At 45.9% G+C, this 24767-nt stretch overlaps 2 protein-coding genes across 5 annotated transcripts in view; both read left to right on the top strand.

Annotated features, from left to right (window-relative positions):
- The first annotated feature begins 223 nt into the window (after positions 1–223).
- LOC105018044 (homeobox-containing protein 1) lies at positions 224–11980 on the top strand. Of its 4 annotated transcripts, XM_029114560.2 has the most exons (10): positions 224–414; positions 2081–2186; positions 2500–3156; positions 4844–4929; positions 5621–5731; positions 10017–10170; positions 10478–10560; positions 10783–10878; positions 11272–11450; positions 11817–11980. In XM_029114560.2, exons 3-10 carry the CDS (start codon positions 2501–2503, stop codon positions 11958–11960), a joined length of 1509 nt encoding a protein of 502 aa, XP_028970393.1. In that variant the 5' UTR covers positions 224–414; positions 2081–2186; position 2500; the 3' UTR covers positions 11961–11980. The 4 variants fall into 4 exon arrangements, with proteins under 4 accessions (XP_028970393.1, XP_028970391.1, XP_028970390.1 ...); XM_029114558.2 differs by lacking the exon at positions 2081–2186; XM_029114557.2 differs by lacking the exons at positions 224–414; positions 2081–2186 and having other exon boundaries at positions 2401–3156; positions 11275–11450.
- Positions 11981–16631: 4651 nt separating this feature from the next.
- abcd4 (ATP-binding cassette, sub-family D (ALD), member 4) overlaps positions 16632–24767 on the top strand; it is a 13077-nt gene continuing 4941 nt past the window's right edge. The window contains exons 1-13 of the mRNA XM_029114455.2: positions 16632–16945; positions 17795–17913; positions 18513–18640; positions 18973–19112; positions 19255–19371; positions 20147–20272; positions 20421–20471; positions 21117–21211; positions 22060–22181; positions 23432–23523; positions 23653–23742; positions 24248–24393; positions 24533–24681. Of these exons, the coding sequence (XP_028970288.1) occupies positions 16905–16945; positions 17795–17913; positions 18513–18640; positions 18973–19112; positions 19255–19371; positions 20147–20272; positions 20421–20471; positions 21117–21211; positions 22060–22181; positions 23432–23523; positions 23653–23742; positions 24248–24393; positions 24533–24681 (1416 nt within the window). The 5' untranslated portion in view covers positions 16632–16904. The remainder of the gene's footprint in view (positions 16946–17794; positions 17914–18512; positions 18641–18972; positions 19113–19254; positions 19372–20146; positions 20273–20420; positions 20472–21116; positions 21212–22059; positions 22182–23431; positions 23524–23652; positions 23743–24247; positions 24394–24532; positions 24682–24767) is intronic.

The raw sequence follows: 24767 nt of genomic DNA, 5'->3' as shown, positions 1-24767 counted from the left end.
ATTGACTGAATTATATTTTTTGTAGTAAATTTTTTTGTCTGAAGCACGGTTCCAACATCGTTAGGAACCACTTATGCTGAGAACGATTTGTAGTGTCTCACTTTTATGGTCAGACTTGTAGTCTTTATGGCAACAGATTCCCGTCCTTGCATTCGCTTGTAACCAAACGTAAACTACAACTCCCACGTGAATGTCGCGCATCTTCCGTTGTGTTTCTATCAATATGGCTGTTGTCAGTCAGACAAAGGCAAAACACTCCGCTAGTGATTGAAATCTAGTAAAAGGGTCGGGCTCTCCTGCAACAATCCCGCGGTCGATGTGTCGCTACTATTAAGAAGGATTTTACCACCCGCTGTTTTGTGGTGGTGCAATATTAAATGGTCAAGTGTACAGGGGTACATCGAGATACATAAGGTAGGATTTGGTATATTTAGCAAGCTATTAAGCTAGCCCTCCAATTTGCTAACATTTAGTGGCTGATCAGCCTAAAACGTTACTAGCTAAATTATCTTCAGTAGTGGTGGATTACTGTGGCAATTGTCTGGTGCTGGTTGGCTGTCTGGACATTTTGTTTTAACTAAAGCACCCACTTAAGTACATAAAACATAGGTGTTGTTCGTTATTTGGCTACAGTAGCTACGGCTGCGTGTCTCACTAAATGTAAATACATTTGTATTTTGACATTGCTACAGCTAGCTAGTTAGCTAATGTCGGTATGCCGGTCTATTTTTACTCGATAAGTCAGTGTCGGGGGGTTACTGTAGCACTCTATTAGCCATGATTTCACCTAGCTTTGCAGTCATGTTTCGTGAACCGGTTGCCTCTGTTTACCATATAGCAGCGAGGGGCCTATCTTTATGTCTTTGCTGAATTACTGTCTTAATGTATACCAGTGAGGGAATTATTTTTGGATTTAATGTGGGCGGTCCGCAGCTATGCTGTTTTAATCCCAGAAATGTGCCTCAACTGTAATTTTCGTACGAATCATACGACCACAATCAAGATGCAGTTTTGAAAACATTATTTTTGGCTGGTTAGAGGTGGTACCACTTTACACTGTAATGAGCTAGATTATTATACAGACAAACAAATGCAGCATCGCAGGGAGATACTGTACTGAAAGATCGCAAGATATAAGTGAATTTGTGAATAGACCAGTGTTACGTGCTGTGTTTGCTATACCGTCTGTCAAATCTGAACCCAAGATGGAGAAGGAAGTGCGGTTTTATAACCGTGTGTCACTTCACTCACTCACACGCACGCGCATTATTTCTTTGAGATGGCCTACAACCTCTTTATAAAGGTTTAGTTAGTATGTGTATGTGTTATGTGCAGAGAAGGTGGCTCAAACATGTCATGTGTTGTCACTAGAAGTTAACCCTTTGTTAGCTTTGTGTGCCTTCTCGTTAACTCTGGTTTGTTTGCTAATAACTTACCGCCTAGTTAACATTTAACGGGCTAAACAGCTCACACTCGGGTGGGTTGGTAATGAGTACAATAGTGGCGATGAAGTCTGTCAGCCTACTGAAGGGCAAGAATTCCTTCAACATACTGTTACTGACAAAATCATTTCAGCATTGTAGCTACATCTCTTACATTAAGGCTATCTATTTATAACAGTAGGACATTTCAAAGGTGTGTCATGGGTTGATAAGGTGTTAGTTACCCTGGCTGAAAGAGTGTAAATAGCAGCAGACTATAAAAGTGGCAATTTCAACACACAATGGAAGCCAGCGCAGAGCAGTCGTAGGGTTCGAGTAGCTTAGAATTAGGTAAAGGTGTAACTATTTGATGCCTGGTGTGCAAACATGGATCTAGTGCTGGGCTTTGACCTCTCTGTGTTTAGGTGGGGTTGTTTAATTACGGTTGGGGACCTTAACCCTGCTGTCGACCTCAACCGCTTCAGACTAAAACAATGTCTGTGTCCTCCTCCTGTTTTTCTACCCAGGTTTTTTTTTTAATCAAAATAAATCCAGTGTAAACATCAATCTAGGTCTGGTTGTTCGTTACCAGCCAGTGTCTCAGGATGAAGAGTGTGCCGCAGCTTTGTTATAATTCTATTGATCTCTACAACACGCAGAGAACTGCTTGGCTTATGGGAAACCCTCCAACAGGGCAGTGGATGTTGTGTTGCGCTTAAAGCACAGCGGAGTGATAAGAGGAGAGCATCAGTTTCTGCTCTCAAGGTGACTGCCTCTTATCCAAAAATAGCTGATTTGTATGTCCTGCCTCTTCTTTATTCACTCTCTCCTCCCTCTTTCGACACTCACACCTCTATCTTCCTTTCTCTTTGCGTCCTCTCTCTCCCGGATCCTCTCTCTCCATTCCTGTCCCTTTCTCTCTCTCTTTCATTTCCCTTTTCTCTCATGCTGCCTCCCTCCATCTCTCTCTCTCTCTCTCTCTCTCTCTTTCATTTCCCTTTTCTCTCATGCTATCTCCCTCCCTTTCTCTCTTTGCCCGTCTGTCTCTCCATCTCGTCACCCGCTTCTCCCCCTTCAGGATGTCTCACTACACAGATGAGCCTCGCTTCACCATCGAGCAGATCGACCTGCTCCAGCGGCTGCGCCGTACGGGCATGACCAAGCAGGAGATCCTCCACGCCATGGACACCCTCGACCGGCTGGACCGTGAGCACGGGGACAAGTTCGGCCGTCGCACCTCCTACGGCGGAGGCAGCAGTGGCCCCGTGTCGGACCCCAACAGCGCCGCCACAAACACCTCCACCTCCAACAACGGTGCCTCCGGCGCCGCTTCCACCTCCTCCAACGCGACGTCCTCGGGTATCAGTACCGCTGTCGGTAACAGTAACCCCCCTGGTGATGTCATCAACTCCACCCCCGCCTCCTCCTCAACCTCCTCCATCGCCACGCAGACCCAGTTCCTGCCCGCACGCGCAGGGCTCTCCCCGTCCCCTAGCAACAGCTATGACACCTCTCCGCCGCCTGGCCCACCCCCGCCCTCCGCCCTCCTCCCGTCCCCAGTGTCGTTGGTCGCCATGGTGCAGAACGGGGGCCGGGACAGCCTGGCAGCAACACCCAATGGGAAGTTGTCGCCGCCACGGTACCCGATGAACAGCGCTGCGGCTGCAAGGGCATTTGGGTTTGAAGCCACGGAGGACGAGCTGGACATCGATGACAAGGTGGAGGAGCTGATGAGGTCAGTAGAGATGCCAGGAGGAGCTGATGAGGTCAGTAGAGATGCCAGGGGGAGCTGGTGAGGTCAGGGGGAGCTGATGAGTTCAATGGTGATGCCAGGAGGACCTGATGAGGTCAGTGGTGATGCCAGGGGGAGCTGATGAGGTCAGTGGTGATGTCAGGGGGAGCTGATGAGGTCAGTAGAGATGCCAGGGGGAGCTGATGTGGTCAGGGGGAGCTGATGAGTTCTGTGGTGATGTCAGGGGGAGCTGATGAGGTCAGTGGTGATGTCAGGGTAGGGTTAAACGTCACACGCCAGCGTACAGGAATCTAGCCTGAAACCCAGAACCTGTTTAGTGCCATCATTCCACTACGAGAGATTGAATATATGAGGAGCTTGTTAAAGACCCTTAACAACCTCTTCTCTTTCTCCCCCACCCCTTTCCCCTGTATAGTAGGCTGTTGACCCAGTCTGTGGTTCTCAAGATGAGCCCTAGGTGTTGGCCTGCAGTGATAGGTTGCAATATTCAACAACAAGAACCATATTTTGTCAAAAGAACAGGCCCATTTTGTCACAAAACTAACTCTTCACCCCCTAAAAAAGTAATAGAAAGATAAAAAAAAAAAAAGATTGGTATCTGCCTGTCTGGAAGAAAGATGATTGGCACTGGTTTGCAACCTCAAATAAGCTGAAGAGTTTATTCCTGGAGTTGGTTGGTGATTGGGATTGGACCATAATAATGCTACAGATAAGCAGTCTCTGTTTCAGAGCTGAAGATGTTGATGATAATCTGGAAGAGGTTTGATGCAGTGAGGACATTGATGTTAATGTGGAAGAGGTGATAATGTGGAAGAGGTTTGATGTAGTGAGGACGTTGATGATAATGTGGAAGAGGTTTGATGTAGTGAGGACGTTGATGATAATGTGGGAGAGGTTTGATGCAGTGAGGACCTTAATGATAATGTGGAAGAGGTTTGATGCAGTGAGGACCTTAATGATAATGTGGAAGAGGTTTGATGCAGTGAGGATGTTGATGAAAATGTGGGAGAGGTTTGATGCAGTGAGGACTTAATGATAATGTGAGAGATTTGATGCAGTGAGGATGTTGATGATAATGTGGAGAAACAGGTTTGATGCAGCGAGGACCTTAATGATAATGTGAGAGGTTTGATGCAGTGAGGATGTTGATGATAATGTGGGAGAAACAGGTTTGATGCAGCGAGGATGTTAATGATAATTTGAAGGAAGGAGGTATTGATGCAGTGATTGTATCCCAAATGCCACCTAGTTCCCCATGTAATACCCCTCGTTCTTGGTCTGAAATAGTGCACTAGAAGTATAATAGGGTCCATTTGGGACATGTAAAATCAGACTGTTTTGATGTTAGAATGAATTGCATGAATAATAATATATAAATGTTTATTTCAAGAAAAAAGTAAATCTTTGCTCAAGAATCGCCTCTTATCTTTTCAGATCAGTACGGCTCCTCTAGGTCTTTGAAGGTTAAAGCAGGTTTTCAGATCAGTACGGCTCCTCTAGGTCTTTTTACAGAGCAGTATCAAGGGAATCCACATTTAGCCAACTGAAGGAGCTGAAGGGAGCTGCTACAGGCTGTGAGGACAGAAACACTGGTTCATGTGTTCATTTACAATGCTATGTTGTATACTGTCGTTTGTGTGTGTGCGCGTGTGTGCGTGTGTGTGTGCAGGAGGGATAGCAGTATCGTGAAGGAGGAGATCAAGTCTTTCCTGGGGAACAGAAGAATCTCTCAGGCTGTGGTGGCACAGGTCACAGGTCAGACGCACAAGCGGGCACACACACTCAGTGGCTTAGGTCAATGGTTCTCAAACCGATGGCTTGGGACCCCCAGCTGTCCCTTGTTTTGGATCCTAAACTAGCACACCTGAACCCACTTGTCCAAGTGTGAATGGGTTTTGGGGAGCCATTTCAGGTCTACATTTAAATTGGGTGTTTAATCTGAGAGGTTGGCCATATATCCCACCCTGTCATGTCTCACTGCTTAATTGAGACTATTTGAACAATAAAAAGTACTGCCCAAGGAGGTGGACACCTGTTCATCAGACATCTCCTAAAAATCCTGGGCGTTAATGTGGCGTTGGTCCCCCCTCCTCTTCAGTGACCGCCACCACTCCTCTGGGAAGACTTTCCAGAAGACGTTGAAATGTCGCTGTGGTGATTAGCTTCCACGCTAAGCATTACTGAGACTGGGCTCTGATGTTTGGCGGTCAGAACTGGCTCACAGTGGGCCTTCCAATTCATCCCAGCGGTGTTTGACCGGGTTGAGGTCTGAGCTCTGTGCCGTCCAATCATGTTCTCCGGCACTCATCGTCTGGCCCACCGCTTCATCCCCGAGGTTTTTGACAGGGTTTATAGTCTGTCAATATAACGGCACCATTTCTCTAACATTTAAACCTCACCGGCAGGGCAGGTGGCCTAATAAGACTGTTGTGTCGCTGTGTTCCAGGTATCAGTCAAAGCAGGATCTCTCATTGGCTGCTTCAACACGGCTCTGACCTCAGCGAACAGAAGAAGCGGGCGTTCTACCGCTGGTACCAGCTAGAGAAGACCAGCCCAGGTACATTCTCTCACACACACACACAAACACAGTCCTCACCTTTCCTAACGCTGGTAAAGTCCAACCTCACTCTACAGTGCTGCTTGAAAGTAGGTGAACCCTAATGGAATGGTCATTATTTTTGTACAAAATATTAAAATAAACGAATCTTCGTCAAAAATCTAATTTGCAATAAAGACATTCAAAATAAAGGACGCACAGAAAAACGTGATACATTTTCGTTGTTTGTTTTATAAATAACAGTTATTTTACAAAAACTCTGATGGCAAAAATACATGAACCCTTTCATTCAATAGCTATACATAAAAAATGTGTTTTGATTGTGAACAATAATGTCAGTTTTTTACGGGTCTGTCCAGAGAATGGACTTCTCGAAACCTTCAGGTTTGTCCAGGTGGTCTCTGGAAAATGTAAGACGGGCAGCTTGGTTCCTTTTTGACAGCAGAGGATTCATTCAAGCAACCCTCCCGTGAATGCCATTTTCATTCAGCATTCTTATTGTTGAAGTTTACAGTAACCTGAGATGCACCAAGGAAGGTGTGCACATCTCCAGATGATTGGGTTGGGATTCACCTGAGCTCTTCATTTACTTGTGACTCCTGGGTGTTTAATGGAAGGGCTTTCATTTGGCTGAGTTGCGGTCATGATCAATGCTGTCCATTTGTAAATGATTTGCTTCACAGTAGACGGATGGAGCTCAAATCTATTTGAGATGGTCACAACAGTCCTCAGACTGTTGTGATGATGATGATGATGATGGTTGTATAGCCTTGCCCAGACTGTTGTCATGATGATGATGGTTGTATAGCCTTCCTCAGACTGTTGTGATGATGATGATGATGGTTGTATAGCCTTCCCCAGACTGTTGTGATGATGATGATGGTTGTATAGCCTTCCCCAGACTGTTGTCATGATGATGATGATGATGATGGTGGTTGTATAGCCTTCCCCAGACTGTTGTCATGATGATGATGATGATGGTTGTATAGCCTTCCCCAGACTGTTGTCATGATGATGATGATGATGATGGTTGTATAGCCTTCCCCAGACTGTTGTCATGATGATGATGATGGTTGTATAGCCTTCCCCAGACTGTTGTCATGATGATGATGATTGTTGTATAGCCTTCCTCACACTGATGGTCTCAGCACCTGCTTCCTGGTGTCCTCTGAGATCTCCTTTCCTCTTGGCCTTGATTGGTTTATTTGATACCCTGTTATTTACACAGCTGATTCTACTTACCTACTTGATTAAACAAATGCATCTAAATGCTCTAATTCCTTTTTAATGTTGATTTCTGTTACTTGCATGCTTTCCTCTAAACCAGCATATGGAATTGGTAACTATGAGCCCGTTATGTCAGATTAAAATAAGACTGGTACTGATTAAGGTTTCATGTTGAACACTAAGCAAATCTATAATTGCACGTGGGGTTCACGTTGTTTCAAGCAGGACTGTATATCCTCAGTAGCTGAATGTATTAAAACGTGTTCAGTTGGGTGCTTCTTCCACTCACTTGGTTCCACTTGGTGAGTAGTAATAAACCAGACCTGTCATGAGAATGGCTGCAATGCTCTGAATCTGATGTTTATTTCACCTTTATTTAATCAAGTAGGCCGATTGAGAACATGTTCTCATTAGCAATGGCGACCTGGCCAAGATAAAACACAATAGTGCAAAGACATAAAATTACACATAAAATACACACAGTTACAAAATGCAGGATAATCAAAGTAATCAGTAGGAAGATCTATGTACAGTTTGTGCACAAGAAGTCTGTTTAAAAAAAGTGGATCAATAAATGCACTGAGGTGGCATAGCAATAGTTATGAGACAGTAACACTGGGGCGTACCTGAGCGCGTGTGTAAAAGTGCAAATAACTGCAGATTATCATGTGCACGTACGCTTTGGGGCACGGCAGAGAGACTGGGGCTTAAGAAAAACAGAAATGCTTGTTTTAGGACCCAAGAAACAAAGAGCGTTGTTAGCAGATCTCACTGTGAACCTCGACGGCTGCATGGTCGTATCCCAAAAAACTGTAAGAAACCTTGGCGTTACCCTTGACCCTGACCTCTCCTTTGATGAACATATAAAATATGTCTCAAGACTTGCTTACTTTCATCTTCGAAACATTGCAAAAATTAGAAACTTTCTATCAAAAACTGATGCAGAAAAACTGATCCATGCTTTCGTTACTTCTAGACTAGATTACTGCAATGCTCTTCTTTCCGGTTACCCTGACAAATCAATAAATAAACTTCAATTAGTGCTGCACACGGCTGCTAGAATCCTAACTAGAACAAAAACATTTGAACACATTAATCCTGTACTAGCATCCTTACACTGGCTCCCTGTTAGGGCTGATTTTAAGGTTTTACTGTTAACCTACAAATCAATACATGGACTTGCTCCTACTTACCTTGCTGAAATCCGGCCATACATACCTACAAGTAACCTACGATCGCAAGATGCAGGCCTTTTAATTGTACCTAGAATTTCTAAACAAACAGTCGGAGGCAGGGCCTTCTCTCATAGAGCTCCACTACTGTGGAATGATCTGCCAACTAAGGTCAGAAATGCAAACTCAGTGCAAACTTCTAGACTAGATGGTGATGCTAGTCAGGCCAGCTGGTTACCACGGAATTTGGTTGAAGAGCATTTTATTTTACTGGAATTCAGGAGCCGTTGGAGATCTCAGAGGCAGTGTTGTATGTCTTTGAAGCTCTTTTGGAGGTTAGTTAACACAGTGTTCAGTGCAGGGCCAGATGTATACAGAATGGGGTCGTTAGTTAACACAGTGTTCAGTGCAGGGCCAGATGTATACAGAATGGGGCCGTTCGTTAACACAGTGTTCAGTGCAGGGCCAGATGTATACAGAATGGGGTCGTTAGTTAACACAGTGTTCAGTGCAGGGCCAGATGTATACAGAATGGGGTCGTTCGTTAACACAGTGTTCAGTGCAGGGCCAGAGGTATACAGAATGGGGTCGTTAGTTAACACAGTGTTCAGTGCAGGGCCAGATGTATACAGAATGGGGTCGTTCGTTAACACAGTGTTCAGTGCAGGGCCAGATGTATACAGAATGGGGTCGTCGGCATAGGGTCGAGTCACCAGCAGCAAGAGCAACATCATGGATATATATTGATATATACTGTACAGAGAAAAGTGTTGGCTCAAGAATCAAACCCTGTGGCACCTGTGGAGACCGCCACTGGTCCAGACAGCAAGCCCTCCCATCCAACACACTGAAACCCAATCCCAGAAGTAGTCCAGGAACCAGGCGAGGCAGTTATTCGAGACACCAAGGCTGTTGAGTCTGCCAACGAGAATTTGGTGATTGACAGAGCTGAAGGCCTTGGCCAAATCCAATGAAGATGGCTGTGCAGTGGTGTTTTTTTTTTATTGCTGTGCAGTTATATAATTTATGACCTTGAGCTTGGCCAAAGGTACACCCGTGGCCGGCTCCAAAGCCTGATTGCATAGCGGAGACGGTACCATGGGATTCAAAATGGCTGATTATCTGTTTGTTTACCTGGCTTTTGAAGAATTTTGCCAGGTAAACAAGGCCAGGCAAGATGGGGCAAGATCTGTAGAAATGTGGGTCAAGATTGTCTCCCCCACTGAAGAGGGGGCTGATTGTCGCAGCTTTTTAATCTCGTGAGATTTCTGACTAAATGAATGAGAGGTTGAATAGGCGGGCGATGTGGTAGCGGTAATGACGCCAGATCATTTTAGAAAGTAAGGATCCAGATTATCTAGCCTGGCTGATTTGTAGGGGTCTATATTTAGCAGTCCTTTCAAAACATCAGCTACCTGGATTTGGGTAAAGGAGAAGTGGAGGTGTCCGGCAAATTGCTGTGGGAGCCGTAGAGCCATTGGCTGTGGGTGGGGGGGGGGACGATGACGACAAGTGGAAACAAGGCCAGCCGTGGCAAAGTGCTTATTGAAATGTTCAATTATTATAGTTCAATCAGTGGTAACAGTATTTCCTAGCCTTAGCACAGTGGTTAGCTTGGAGGAGGTGTTCTTACTCTCCATCGACTTCACCGTGTCCTACAACTTTTTACAGTTAGTTCCTAGTAAATACAAGATGCACATTTTAATGAAGCTAGCCCTCCCCAATTGACTGGGTGTACCGGTTCCTGACCCCGGTCAGGGGGGTGGTTAGAGGCCAGTGCAGAACACCCCCAGCAGTGAACCAAGTGCTCTGACGGCTCTTAGTTCCGAGCTTTTTTTATTCCACTTTTTACTTTTCATACCTCACTGAATTGTTGGTTCCTCCAGGTGCCACTCTAAACATGCGCCCCGCCCCCATGGCTCTGGAGGAGATGGAGTGGCGACAGACCCCGCCCCCTATAAGCACCGCCCCCGGGAGCTTCAGGCTGCGGCGCGGCAGCCGATTCACCTGGAGGAAAGAATGTCTGGCTGTAATGGAGAGGTGAGGAGAGCGGAGGGGGTGTGAGGAGAGCGGAGGGGGTGTGAGGAGAGCGGAGGGGGTGTGAGGAGAGCGGAGGGGGTGTGAGGAGAGTGGAGGGGGTGTGAGGAGAGTGGAGGGGGTGTGAGGAGAGCGGAGGGGGTGTGAGGAGAGAGGAGATGTGGGGTGAGAGGAGAGAGGAGATGTGGGGTGTGAGGAGAGAGGAGATGTGGGGTGACTCTATGTGGCTATGAGAGGGTGCTGGTCTCAAGTAGTTCACCACTGTGGGAAAAAGGTTGTCATTTGGTTCTGAGCCCGTCTGTCTCCTCAGCTACTTCAATGACAACCAGTACCCAGATGAAGCCAAACGGGAGGAGATCGCCAACGCCTGCAACGCCGTCATCCAGAAACCCGGTATGTCCCCCACCCCGCCTTCATCCAACAGGCGGCTCTACGCTGGTCGTCCGGGACGAGCGGATGACCAGCGTGGGATCTGCATTGACTGGGTCACTATGTAGTCAGGAACACCAGTAGCCACGTTACGGTCGATGCATTCACTGTTTAGTCAGGTATCCACGCGGATGAATGTGATGATCTGCTAACGGTCGTGATATCCTGAATGTCATCGTGTTCCAGGGAAGAAGTTGTCTGACCTGGAGAGAGTCACCTCCCTCAAAGTCTACAACTGGTTTGCCAACCGACGGAAGGAGATCAAAAGACGGGCTAATATTGGTAATGTGGGCTAAGGGATGTTGGGCTAATACTGGTAATGTGGGGTAGTGGATGTTGGGCTAATACTAGTAATGTGGGCTAGGGGATGTTGGGCTAATACTGGTAATGTGGGCTAAGGGATGTTGGGCTAATATTGGTAATGTGGGCTAGGGGATGTTGGGCTAATATTGGTAATGTGGGCTCCTTTATTTCACACTACTTTGGGAAAACAAAGTATTCTAAATGGGGTATTGGGTGGCATTCATGACACTGACTTCATCCTGTCAGTGAAACTAAGAAGGTTCAGTACTGACATAACCCTTCACTGGGGTCAAAGCCTTTTACCTAGAGGTCACTGACTGTAACACTTGGGGTTGAACGTGTCGTGTTAACTGGAGTTCTGTTTTTCCCAAGAAGCCACAATCCTGGAGAGCCACGGCATTGACGTCCAGAGTCCTGGCGGACACTCCAACAGCGACGACATTGATGGGGTGGACTACGCCGAACAGGCCTGTGACTTGCCCTACTTCGACAAGAGACCCATGCCCCGACCTTTCAACTTTTACCGGCTGGAGCCCACTTCCCCCACACAGGTAAGTACGGGAACGGCCCCAGACAACCATAATGCTGCCAGAATTCCCGGAATATCCCACCCTGAAAATATCCCTGGCCTTCCATAAAATCTCATTTTGACGATTCTGGGAAAACAGTTGGGAATAACGAAGAAATCCAGAGTCCGTGCTCTGGACCAGGATTTCGGAAAAAACTTTGGAATTTTGCTCACGTTGGGAATCTGGGACTGTTGTAAACCTCCATTTCTCCGATCCTAACGAACTAAACTGATATAGCTGTCACACTGCAAACTAAAAAAAACACTAGAAGTGCATAAACGCTTAAACAAAATAAATCTAATTATACTCCGGTGATCCAGACCAGCATATTTGTGCCCCTCCTTCCAGGACGACGTCACCAGCCACAGTGACCACCAGGACCCCATCTCCCTTGCCGTAGAGATGGCTGCAGTCAACCACACCATCCTGGCCCTGTCGCGAACCGGGGCGGGTCCCAGTGACATCAAGACAGAGGCCCTGGACGATGACTAAATGGGGGGGGCGGGGGTGCGGGGGGGGTGGGGGGTGTTACTGGACCAGGGAGATGGATGACTGAGTGGCCGAAGGAGGAGGCGGTGGAGTTACGAAGGGTGTCCATCAGGAGAGGAGGGATTGTGTGATTGGGTGGGGCCAAGGAATGTGCTCCACCTTGCTCCTCATCAGTCAAACAGTTGAGTGAAGAACAAAGAAATTGGAGGCAGATTTTTTCGGAATCTTACCCGTCAGCAGGAAGTCATTGCCCCAGGTTCCCCGAGCAACCCCCCCCCCACACACACACACACATCATCACCTCCTCAAATCTCCGGCCTTCTGTCTGACCCGAGGCCTGACCCACTTACCTAACCTCGAAAGCTGGTTGCAAGCGACTGTGTGTGTGTGCGTGTGCGTGAGTGCGTGCGTGTGTGTGTGTGCGTGCGTGTGTACATATATATGGTTCTCATCATAGACGGAACAGATGCTGTTCTAGGATAGAATTGATTCTATTTCTATGATTGTTATAGTCATTTCATCCTCGTGTACTGCCCTGACTCCACCATCATTGTGCAACATGTCGGCAGAGTCTGTGGCCTCTGGCCTTCAAACCTGAGAGAGGGAGGGGGGGAGACGTCTGTCGGCCGGCTGAACAACAGACACGGTGAAGAACCGTGGGCTGTTGGACTGAAGACTGTTTCATACTGTTCTGTGTATCCTGCACTCTAGAACTTTCATTCCAACTGGAATCTTAATGTTTTGTTTGTGAAGACACATTTTAACTTGATATTACTTGTCGTCGTCCCCCCATGTACATGTCATTTGAATCGAACAGCATCTAGAAACTCTGAGATTCCCATCTGTAACAGGCAGAAAGATATGACAACAGCTGTATTTACTAGGAACCAAAACGAGGTACCTACCTGAGTTCATCCAACAATCTGCTGCTGCCATGAGATATTTTCTGCTGTGCAAAAACGTTTGCTAACACCTGCAACTAAGGAAGGCACCCCTTGAAAACAGCTCTTGACTCCAGATCCGTTAAGCCATTTTAAGTTGACGGCTAATATGTAGTGTCTGAGTCGCCCTGTTAGAACAGATGGTCATTCTTGCCTTCACCACTTCTTTCTTTGTTCAGTGTTATCCAAAGGGAATTGACTCACAGCGGTTGAGTTTCCTGAAAGCTTTGTGGCGCAATATCATTAACACAGTTAGTCACAGTCGTGGCGCTGTGATCACAGTGGGAGTCACAGTCGTGGCGCTGTGATCACAGTGGGGGTCACAGTCGTGGCGCTGTGATCACAGTGGGGGTCACAGTCGTGGCGCTGTGATCACAATGGGGGGGGGTCACAGTCGTGGCGCTGTGATCACAGTGGGGGTCACAGTGGGGGTCACAGTCGTGGTGCTGTGATCACAATGAGGGGTCACAGTCGTGGCGCTGCGATCACAGTGGGGGTCTTCTGATGAAAATGTGTGAAAGATGATCTAAACGACAGTGAAGACACGTCACAACAGTAGTGGAGAAAAACCCTCAAGCAGCAGCATTTCCCAGCCAACACAGGGGGATGTGGAAGTATTCTGATCGGTGATTAGGGCAGGATAGAGCGCGGAGCCAACGAAGGAGAAATAAACCCCCCGTTGTGCCCTGGAGCAAGTCACTTAACCCTATTTCCTCCGGTATGGGACGGCAAAAAGTGTGGAGAGATCTTTGAGCCACAACTGTTGGGCTTGTATTAGAACCGTGCCTGAAAGGACAGTGTGAAGAGAGGTTTGAGCCAGAACAGTTGGGCTTGTTAGGTCATGAGTGCTGAGCTGGCTTCCATTTCATTATTCCTTTCCAATTAACACACACCCAACAGGTGAAGGGAATTGCTACTGTAATTGATCAGTGGAGAGGCGACAGCTGGCAGACACTCTCTCTTGGAATTGGGTAATCGGGGGTTTACCATGTGACTGGATGTTGTCATGGGAACATCAGAGTTCTTAGAGGGCCATTGGGGTTTCTGCATTCTAATGTGTCAACATGACATGGCATTATATGGCGGCCATGTTAGCATCCATTTCAAGTTACACAGGAATATTCAAACAGTGCTATGTAAATTAATGTCTAGAATTAGAACAACATTCAACATTGTTGAAGTTGGCCAAACCCTCAGATGACAATCTCTGGGTCCTGTCCTTCCTGCTAAACGATGATACTTTAGATATATCTGCCTGACAGCCCATAAAGAAACCCTCAGCTACTGCGTGGTTGGCTGTGTTTACGCAGTTCTTTTCATATTTGTTTTAATTTGTTTTTAGACCAGTTATTATTTCGACCAATGGCATCAAATCTTTTCACAAGGAATTATGTTATTGGAGTGGTTCAATTGGTCAAAAGACCATTCAGTGCAAAAAAAAAAGAAAATGTCTGAATTGGGCTGCCTGTGTGACCAGACTTGGAGATAAGACATCTCCAGTATAACTCTTTGATTCTGCCTCTTAACGGTCTTAAGAAATTGTGCGTTTATGTGATGGTTTGTCCCTTTTCACACTTCTGAACTGAGATAAGTGTAACTGCACAGCTGTGGCCAGGTCATCCATCATGGTTTAGAACCGTGCCAGAAAGGACAATGTGAAGAGATCTTTGAGCCAGAACAGTTGGGCTTGATTCGGTTCGGCACAGCAGTGTGAGAAGAGGATTTCTCTGATTGGTTGGAATTCTATATTTAATTCTGCTGCTTCTAAGTTGAAGCTCTGCTAGTCTAACCCAGACTATGGGCTGGGTTCGCTATTGAAGAAAAAGAGTTTTAAGTAAAAAAAATATATACATGTATATTTATATTATTATAATTTTATGTTTAACATTAAAAAAAAACAAGGGTGGTATGTTTGGAAATGATCACAATAATTTTATTGTGAAACCAATCAATATTTCTTGATCTGTTGTTTTTCATCAAATCTTTTCCTGTTTTATTATTCCACTTGTGTGTGTTTTGTATGTAATCTACTTCTGATAGAAGCCTAGTCTCCCTGTGTTTGGCATATTATGATACTGGTGTGGAGGCAGTGCGACCTCTGGCAGTTGAACAGTCCTGTTATGTACTCTGAGCATGTAGCCTGTAGGGTCTGCTGTGGTATAGGTGTGTAAGCTGAAATGATCTAGCAGAGTTTGAACTTGTGCCACCTATAGGCCAAAAACCCTGACTTTCATCTTAGGCATTTGCTCGGGAAGTGAACATGAGTTGGCGTGAGTTATGGGTACCCACGGTTATGCTTTTTAAATGGTTGACTGATCACGCAAATAATACAGGAAAAAATAAAAGTCGAAGGCATCCAAAACTGATCGGCTCATCTTTGGCCCGGTGTGCCTGTCTAAGTTGGGGGGGGGGGGGGTAATTGAGGGGAATCCATGTTATTTGGCTAATAATGGGGCCCTCAAGTGCAAAGAAAAAAAAGGCTGAATAAAATAATGAGTCTGTTTATTCAAAATGCCAGGGTCGCTTTCTGATTCCAGTCTGCCCCGGATGAGGGTGTTTGTGCCGGATTCACTTTCCTCCATGTCTTCTGTCCTCCGTAAATATCATCCAGGACATTAAATTCAAACATGTAGTGCTCTGAAAAGACAAAACTAGATGGTGTTGTATCATCTTCGATTGTTATCTAAATTACTGTATCGCCCATTTCAAAATTTAGTGCCTTTTTTGGACAGTAGACTGTTCTGTAAGTAAAATGTAGTATATATATATATATAAACGTTTTTGTACAGTTTCTTTGTTGTATTCTTTTTTTTATTTTTTACTTGTGTTTAATTTTAGTATGATATATACAAGAGAATAAAGCTATATCAATGCAACTGCTGTGTTGTCATTCTGTTTTTATTCTATAATTTAATTTTAAAAAAATTTAACATATGCAGTTAAGTTTGAAACTGTAGGCACCCTTGATTATTTAATAACAATACATGAATCATATGCTTAAAACATGTATATATTGTATGTTCATTTTATGTAACTACACAAAGAGTGATTCTGTTTTTAAAAAACAACTCCGTGCCATCCTGGTTCTCAATTCCTTTAGTATAAAATAGTATATCATTTTTAAATGTTTTGGCTTACAGTATAGAAAGAAAGGCTCAGCATATGTTAGGTCTACATTTTATGTTGTCTCTTTTGCTCATCTGCAAGGGTAATTGGATCCTGACTGATAGTTTCTGATAGAAAAAGCAAAAATAAGGTGATTTTCTCTTTAGAAGAAATATCTACATGTATAATAAATGACAGGCCTGAAAACATACTTTCCATGTGGCTGTGAAGTCGTACTAGTCGTGACATGGTAGCAGCTTTATGCTGTATATGCCAACTTCTGATTAATGCCCGGTCAAACTGACCAGCAGAAAAGCTTTCATTCTCCAAAAAGTATTTAAAACGTTTGTCCTGTATTTTTAAACTTTGAAACGGGTCAATTTGACATGCAACATAAAAGGAGGGTTAAAGTCCATACCACGTCAGAAGCAATACAGTTGACCACACCTATGCTACAATATTGACCGTTAAAGAGGCCTAATGTCCATATGCGTAGAGATTGTTATAGCTAGATTGTTGTAGATGGAACGTACTACACGCTTCCCAGTAACTCACGCGAAACTTGTGTTGATGCAAGTTGTCCAGCAGAGGGCGCAATGCGTTTAGAAAGCGTAATTGAAACGTCTTCTTCTACCGTTTCCTACAAAATGTAAACAAACCATCCACACGCCGACCCTCTAATAGCTAACACATGAGGCAACAAAAAAGTCAATGGTACATCGGTTTATAACGACACTAAAACGAATGTAACTGTACAGTTACATTTTAGCAGGTTGCTTCCTGGTTTGTCCTGGGGGTGGATGTCACATGCCAGGGAATTGTGAAAGCCCTCTTCTCGGATATCTACAGTGACATTTTACTGTCTTGCTTTGTTGAAGTCGCGTTGGCTATTGCTGTGCAGATGCCACCTCTGTCAATGGCGAGTGGCAAAGGGACCAAAAGGTAAGGACGTTATATTATGGTTTTAGTGATTCTGGTCCTAAATGCATCTTCTTGTTGCTGGTGTGCTACGTAAGTGTGCATTTGTGCCAGTGTCTCAATATACTTTCTATTTGTTATTGCATAGGCAGTTGTTTTCTGATTTGACATCTATAAAAGCTGACCATGCAGTGCTTGAGCAGAAATTTCCATCAGCTAGCCAAATTAATTGCACAGATAAGAGACCTGACATTTTAAAACAAACTGACGCGCAAAGTAGCTCATGGGTGTTCACGTGAGATACATCCGTTTCTATAGATACGGAGTATGTATAGAGGTCTTCGCTGTAATCACGAGGTATAAGGTGGACCCCGGTCACATGATGGCCCAGTTTACAAAAAACACATTTTGATACTCTGCACTTTAGGTACTGTTGAGTGGTAAGACCATCTTACCAGTATAACAGAAAAGTTGCTTGATCAAATTTAGAGCCAGCAAGGTGAAAAGTGTCCTAATGTCCGAGCAAATCAGTTTCCCCAAATTGTTGCTGTAAATGAAAATGTGTTGTCAGTCTGCTTTGCTACAAAATCCATTCTAAGATCTGAAATGTGATCTAGTCTGTGATGCCTAAACCCCTCAGAAATATGCACACATAGAACCTTCAATTCCTAAGGTCTTGAGTAGCCTGTTATCTGCTGGGAATTTCAGTTTGACCAGCTCAAGTTATGTTTTCAGATGGGTATCAGGTGAGGTTGTGATATGACAGGACTGTCTCAACAGCTGTTGCTTATTAATAAACTGGTCCCTAGTATGTCCCTAACGTGTGTGTGTGTGTGTGTGTGTGTGTGTGTCTTTGTGTGATTGACCTAAAAGGCCTAAGTTAGACTGGAGGTTTGTCCAGAGGTTCTGCAGCATCCAAAGAGTTCTCTTCCCATCATGGTCCAGTCAGAACGTTCTGATGCTGGGGACGTTGGTCGGAGTCACTCTCACAGGTATGGTCAGATTTAATTTAATCTAACGCTGTTATCCGGAGTCATTATTGATTGCATACATTCAGTTCCTACAGTACTAGACTTGTTTTTCTTGTCTGAGAGGAGAGGGGATGAATTCGTTGTTGCGATGATGGAATGAGGTCCAGATTAGAAATGTAGTGAGGTTTGTTAGCTATGCTGTAATTGAGTAGTAATCCATTTAAAGTTATGGAGTTGAGATATTCTGCAGACTGCCCATTGATTTGGTGATGAGAGGTAAACAGCGTACTCTATAAACGTGATCCATCGAGTGGAGCAGAGAGATCACTAATGATAACCAGGAAGCCTATTAAGACCCCCTCTAGATTTATAAGGAGAACTGAAGATAGGGTGGCTTAATCCATTAACCTTTATATTGACCATTTCTGTCAAAACCATCAGGACCAAAGTCCTTTTGATATGAAATGGAACAAGGGTTTGTTGAACCGCAGCCTTTAAATGAGCTGCGTTTGTTTATTTACGCGTGCTTCCCAAAGAGCACCCCATTCCCCCTGTAGAGCACCACTGTGGTCCAGGGCGCAGATCAAAAGTCATGCCGACTCATCTCTCTTCCAATCCAGAGCAGCTGATCATTTACCAGGTGGGAGTCATCCCCAGCCAGTTCTACCAGGTCCTCTCTGACAAGGACTACTCCGCCTTCAGGAACCTCGCAGGCCTCGCCTTTCTGCTGATACTGCTTAACTCCACGGTGAGTTGAAGTGACACGGAGATGCTCACCTGTCCTCCACAGGGTTCACACGGTTGGCCACCTCGTTAAGTGTAGTGCTGGGTAACACTGACACCGGTTTGACTGATTGACCAGGTCAGGTCCCTCTAACGTGCCGCTGTGGATTTATGACCTGTGCTGAAACTGAGCTTGACATTCAGAACTCTTGTTCTGGCTGTGGCTTGGTGCTTGTCATTCAGAACTCTTGTTCTGGCTGTGGCTTGGTGCTTGTCATTCAGGACCTCAGCCACTGCAGGTTAATAAACTGCTCTTCCCTGAATGGTAAGATTTCCAAATCCCTCCCTCCATCCTAGTTGAAAAGTCTGGACCAGTACATATGCAGTCTGATGTCAGTGAGTTGGAGGAAGTCTTTGACAGAGTGTCTTCACAAAGACTACTTCCAGGGCCGGGTTTACTACACCCTCAATGTGCTCCAAGAGGACGTCGATAACCCGTACGTGCACACACACACACACACACACACACATTGACATTGTCTCACCCTCTCTCATTCATTGCTGAACTACAGATTCTATGTTTGTGTGTTTGTGATTAATGCGGTGTGTGTTTGTGTCTGTGTGTGTGTGTGTCTCCAGAGACCAGCGCATCAGTCAGGACACAGAGAGGTTGTGTAAACAGATGAGCACCATGGCCAGTAGACTCATTGTCTCTCCATTCACTCTGCTCTACTACACCTACCAGTGCTTCTACAGGTCAGGATGGTGGTGCCGACAGACTGACACGATGAATCTGAGGGAGGGAGGGGCAGGGAGAAGGGGAGGGCGAGGTGGGGAGACATGATGGAGAGGTGGAGACAGAGAGGGTGGGGAGGGGTGTGGAGGCGAAGATGGAGAGGTGGAGACAGAGAGGGTGGGGAGACAGATAGGGAGGGGCGGGGAGGGTGGGGGAGACAGGGAGGGTGGGGAGACAGATAGGGAGGGGCAGGGAGGGTGGGGGGGGGGAGACAGGGAGGGTGGGGGGGGAGACAGAGAGGGTGGGGCGGGGAGGGTGGGGAGGCAGAGACGGGGAGGGTGGGGAGACAGGGAGGGTGGGGGGGGGGACAGAGAGGGTGGGGCGGGGAGGGTGGGGAGGCAGAGACGGGGAGGGTGGGGAGGGTGGGGAGACAGATGGGGAGGGTGGGGGAGACAGGGAGGGTGGGGGGGGAGACAGAGAGGGTGGGGCGGGGAGGCAGAGACGGGGAGGGTGGGGAGACAGATGGGGAGGGTGGGGGAGACAGGGAGGGTGGGGGGGGAGACAGGGAGGGTGGGGTGGGGAGGGTGAACTCCTACATTGGGGGCCATTGAGTTGCTACTGCCATGATGTCATGACTAGTACGACTTCAGACCCACAAGACGGGTACAGTATGAACAGTTTTCAGGTCTGTCACTCATATCTGCCTTCTCCCCCCCCCCCCCCCTCTCTCTCAACTCCTCTCCTCTGTCTATACTCCTTACCCCCCCCCCCCCCCCCCCCCCCCGTCACCTGCAGTACCGGCTGGATAGGTCCTGTCAGTATCTTCGGCTACTTCGTGGTCGGGACCATCACAAATAAAGCCCTCATGGGTCCCATTGTATCCACTCTGTTTGAGCAGGAGAAACTGGAGGGAGACTTTAGGTATGGAATCAGTTTAACAGGAGCAGCTTCTGGGAGGCCAGTCAGTTAAATGTTGGTCTTCTGCAAATGGAGCAGATGTGAAGCAGAACAGAGAAATGCTGAATCTGTTCGAAAGATCACAGAAGTGTCACACTGGTTTTGATTGCAGGTTCAAGCACATGCAGATCCGGTCCAATGCTGAATCTGCTGCTTTCTACAGGTTAGTCGATCACACTGAAACAGATGGACCACAGTTTAGTTTGCTCTTCTGTCTGTCTTATGACTTTGTTGTCTGTCAATACACTATGACTTAGTTGTCTGTCTGTCAATACACTATGATTTAGTTGTCTGTCAATACACTATGACTTAGCTGTCAGTCAATCAACTATGACTTTGTTGTCAGTCAGTCAATACACTATGACTTTGTTGTCAGTCAGTCAATACACTATGACTTAGTTGTCTTTCAATACACTATGACTTAGTTGTCTTTCAATACACTATGACTTTGTTGTCTGTCAGTCAATACACTATGACTTAGTTGTCTTTCAATACACTATGACTTAGTTGTCTTTTAATACACTATGACTTAGTTGTCTTTAATGCACTATGACTTAGTTGTCTTTTAATGCACTATGACTAAGTTGTCTTTCAATACACTATGACTTAGTTGTCTTTTAATACACTATGACATAGTTGTCTTTAATACACTATGACTTAGTTGTCTTTTAATACACTATGACATAGTTGTCTTTTAATGCACTATGACTTAGTTGTCTTTTAATGCACTATGACTTAGTTGTCTTTTAATACACTATGACTTTGCTGTCTTTTAATACACTATGACTTTCTGTGGTCCTGAATGCAGAGCCGGCAAGGTGGAGCTCATGAGAACTGACAGGAGACTGCAGACTCTGCTGCGCTGCCAGTACCGTCTGATGAACAAAGAGCTTTGGCTGTATAGTAAGAACACACACACACACATTCGAACACTCCCTTTAAACCCACAGTAACATTACATAAGGGACCCAAACATTGAAACGGCTCTTGATAGGAGAACACCACAGTAAAAAGCACCTTCTCCTCCACGCAGCCAGGCTGCAGTCTGAAGCCCATATGCAGTCAGCCTATGCCCTTGACCAAGACAGACAGACATTACAACACCAACCTACATCTGTGCCCAGGCTGTCCAGGCTTCATACAAGACAGACATTACAACACCAACCTACATCTGTGCCCATGCTGTCCAGGCTTGATGCAAGGGGCCGGGATTTAAGGATCTTGTCCCTGAATGCAAGGCAGACATTAACATGTTGTCAACAGACATCCGTGCTCTCTTGATAGTTCAATTGGTTTTCCTTTAATCTGACATTGAGGCCACTGGACTTCTGTGAACAATCCAATCCACTTTATTTATATAGCACGATTTTAACAAACACAAGGTTTCCAAAGTGCTGCACAAAAGATAAAACAAAATAAATAGATAACACAATAAAAGCACAGAGGTAACAATTTAAATAAAATAAAGTAAACATCAATTAAAATAAGCAAATATGCACATAACATCAACACTCTACCTGGTGTTAAAAGCCAAAGAAAAGAGGTGGGTTTTAAGAAGGGTTTTGAAATTAGACAGAGAGGAGGCCTGTCTAATGTGCAGAGGCAGTCCGTTCCAAAGTTTTGGAGCTGCAACGGCAAACGCTCGATCCCCTCTGAGCTTGAGCCTAGCTTTAGGCACCATCAGGAGCAGCTGGTCAGCTGACCTGAGAGATGGGCTAGGATCAACGCCACCATCTTCTCTCCTCTCTCAGTTGGAGTGAACACCTTTGACTATCTTGGAGGAATACTGAGTTATATTGTCATCTCCATCCCCATCTTCACTGGGGTTTATGATGATCTCACTCCAGGGGAGCTCAGCGCTCTCATCAGTAAGGTAGGCCTCTGTTCATCCCCTCTCATCAGTAATGTAGGCCACTGTTCATACACTCCCTCTCATCAGTAATGTAGGCCTCTGTTCATCCCCTCTCATCAGTAATGTAGGCCACTGTTCATACACTCCCTCTCATCAGTAATGTAGGCCTCTGTTCATCCCCTCTCATCAGTAAGGTAGGCCTCTGTTCATCCCCTCTCATCAGTAAGGTAGGCCTCTGTTCATCCCCTCTCATCAGTAAGGTAGGCCTCTGTTCGTACCCTCTCATCAGTAATGTAGGCCTCTGTTCGTACCCTCCCTCTCATCAGTAATGTAGGCCTCTGTTCGTACACTCCCTTTCATCAGTAATGTAGGCCTCTGTTCGTACCCTCCCTCTCATCAGTAAGGTAGGCCTCTGTTCATCCCCTCTCATCAGTAAGGTAGGCCTCTGTTCATCCCCTCTCATCAGTAAGGTAGGCCTCTGTTCATCCCCTCTCATCAGTAAGGTAGGCCTCTGTTCGTACCCTCTCATCAGTAATGTAGGCCACTGTTCATACCCTCCCTCTCATCAGTAAGGTAGGCCTCTGTTCTTCCCCTCTCATCAGTAAGGTAGGCCTCTGTTCATCCCCTCTCATCAGTAAGGTAGGCCTCTGTTCATCCCCTCTCATCAGTAAGGTAGGCCTCTGTTCGTACCCTCTCATCAGTAATGTAGGCCTCTGTTCGTACCCTCCCTCTCATCAGTAATGTAGGCCTCTGTTCGTACACTCCCTCTCATCAGTAATGTAGGCCTCTGTTCGTACACTCCCTCTCATCAGTAATGTAGGCCTCTGTTCGTACACTCCCTCTCATCAGTAATGTAGGCCTCTGTTCGTACCCTCCCTCTCATCAGTCAGGTAGGACTCTGTTCATCCCCTCTCATCAGTAAGGTAGGTCTCTGTTCATCCCCTCCTTCTCATCAGTAAGGTAGGCCTCTGTTCATCCCCTCTCATCAGTAAGGTAGGCCTCTGTTCATCCCTTCTCAACAGTAAGGTAGGCCTCTGTTCATCCCCTCCCTTTCCAAAATATCCGGAACCTTCCATAGCCTGATTGTCATTTTCACCAGTGTCCACTGGGTGGCAGTAGATACCATCTGCTGTATTTTTACCTGGTTATCCAATTTACTATGTTCTCTCTGTCCCTCTATTTGTATCCTTCTTTCCCTCTCTCCGTCTCTGCCCTCCTCTCGCTCCCTCTGTCCCCCTTTTTCCTCCTCTCCCCCTTTCTCCCCCTCTCAGAATGCGTTTGTGTGTATCTACTTGATAAACTGCTTCACTCAGCTAATAGACCTGTCAACCACTCTGTCAGATGTGGCTGGATACACCCACAGGTAATATCACGCATACTGATCAGATCAGCCCACACCCTGTGTGTGTGTGTGTGTGTGTGTGTGGGTGGGTGTGTAGATACACTCAGGTGCTTATCGTCATGGTGTGAGTGTGTGTGTTGATTTGGGCAGGATCGGAGAGCTGAGGGAGATGATGGACGACATCTTGAGGACCCAGTGTGACTATGACCCTGCGTCTGGAGAGACATATGACTTCGACAGGTAAACAAGCTTTATTGCTTTACTGGGACGCTGCAGGATTTTCACATTTCAGTGGTTCTTCTACCAACCCAGAGTTGGACCGCCTCAGGGATACCATTTTTAAAACCTCTCGGGAATATTAGCCATCTTCTCTGAACAGCAAGTAAATGGAACTTCTGCCCACTTTGAGGCTGGGTGTTGTAGTTTTACTAAGACATACATTGTAATACATATGTTATGTGTCTGTGTTTCTGACAGCCATAAGAAAGACTTGACTTCATTTCTCTTTTCTGTTTATTCTCACAAAAGATAGAGACCACCATGTTGTCTGTGTTAGAATGGGCGTGTTAAAGTCCAGGCACCACCACATGAAACAAATACAACTTTGGGATCTCTGTACTTCTGTGAACACTTGAAGGTCTAATTTTGAAATGCAATTGCAAAACTGAGCACTGGAGAAAGCTGAAAGGACTGAAGGTAAAACTGGTCTTGTGCCCCTCCTCCCCTCTGCTGTCCTTCCATCCAGTGATAATGTCCACGCTGGTCTTGGGGACAGTGCTTTCATCCTGGACCGTGTCTCCTTCAGGAGTCCCTTCTCTGAGCAGCTTCTGGTTAAAGACCTAAGTCTGAAGATCAGCCAGGGCTCCCATCTTCTTGTGGTGGGGAATACAGGTAGGAGGGCTTTATGAATTGAAATATTGCTTGAGTTTTTTTTTTTTTTGAAATCCCCATTGACGAATTCCCTGAATAAACAGGCACTCTGGGGCATGACGTCAGACTGAAGGCATAATATTCTCTACTTTTAATTCAGGCACTGGGAAGACGTCCCTACTGAGGGTCCTAAACCGCCTCTGGGAAGTAGACAGCGGATTCGTCCAGATGACCTCATGTTTCGGCCCCAGGGGAATAATCTTCCTGCCCCAGAAACCTTACCTAACGGACGGCACACTGAGAGAGCAGGTTAGTACTACATTACCCAGAAACCTTACCTAACGGACGGCACACTGAGAGAGCAGGTTAGTACTACATTACCCAGAAACCTTACC

This window comes from Esox lucius, chromosome 18 (assembly GCF_011004845.1).
Source record: "Esox lucius isolate fEsoLuc1 chromosome 18, fEsoLuc1.pri, whole genome shotgun sequence".
In the NCBI taxonomy this organism is placed as follows: domain Eukaryota; kingdom Metazoa; phylum Chordata; class Actinopteri; order Esociformes; family Esocidae; genus Esox; species Esox lucius.
This window is presented reverse-complemented; position numbering and strand designations above follow the sequence as displayed.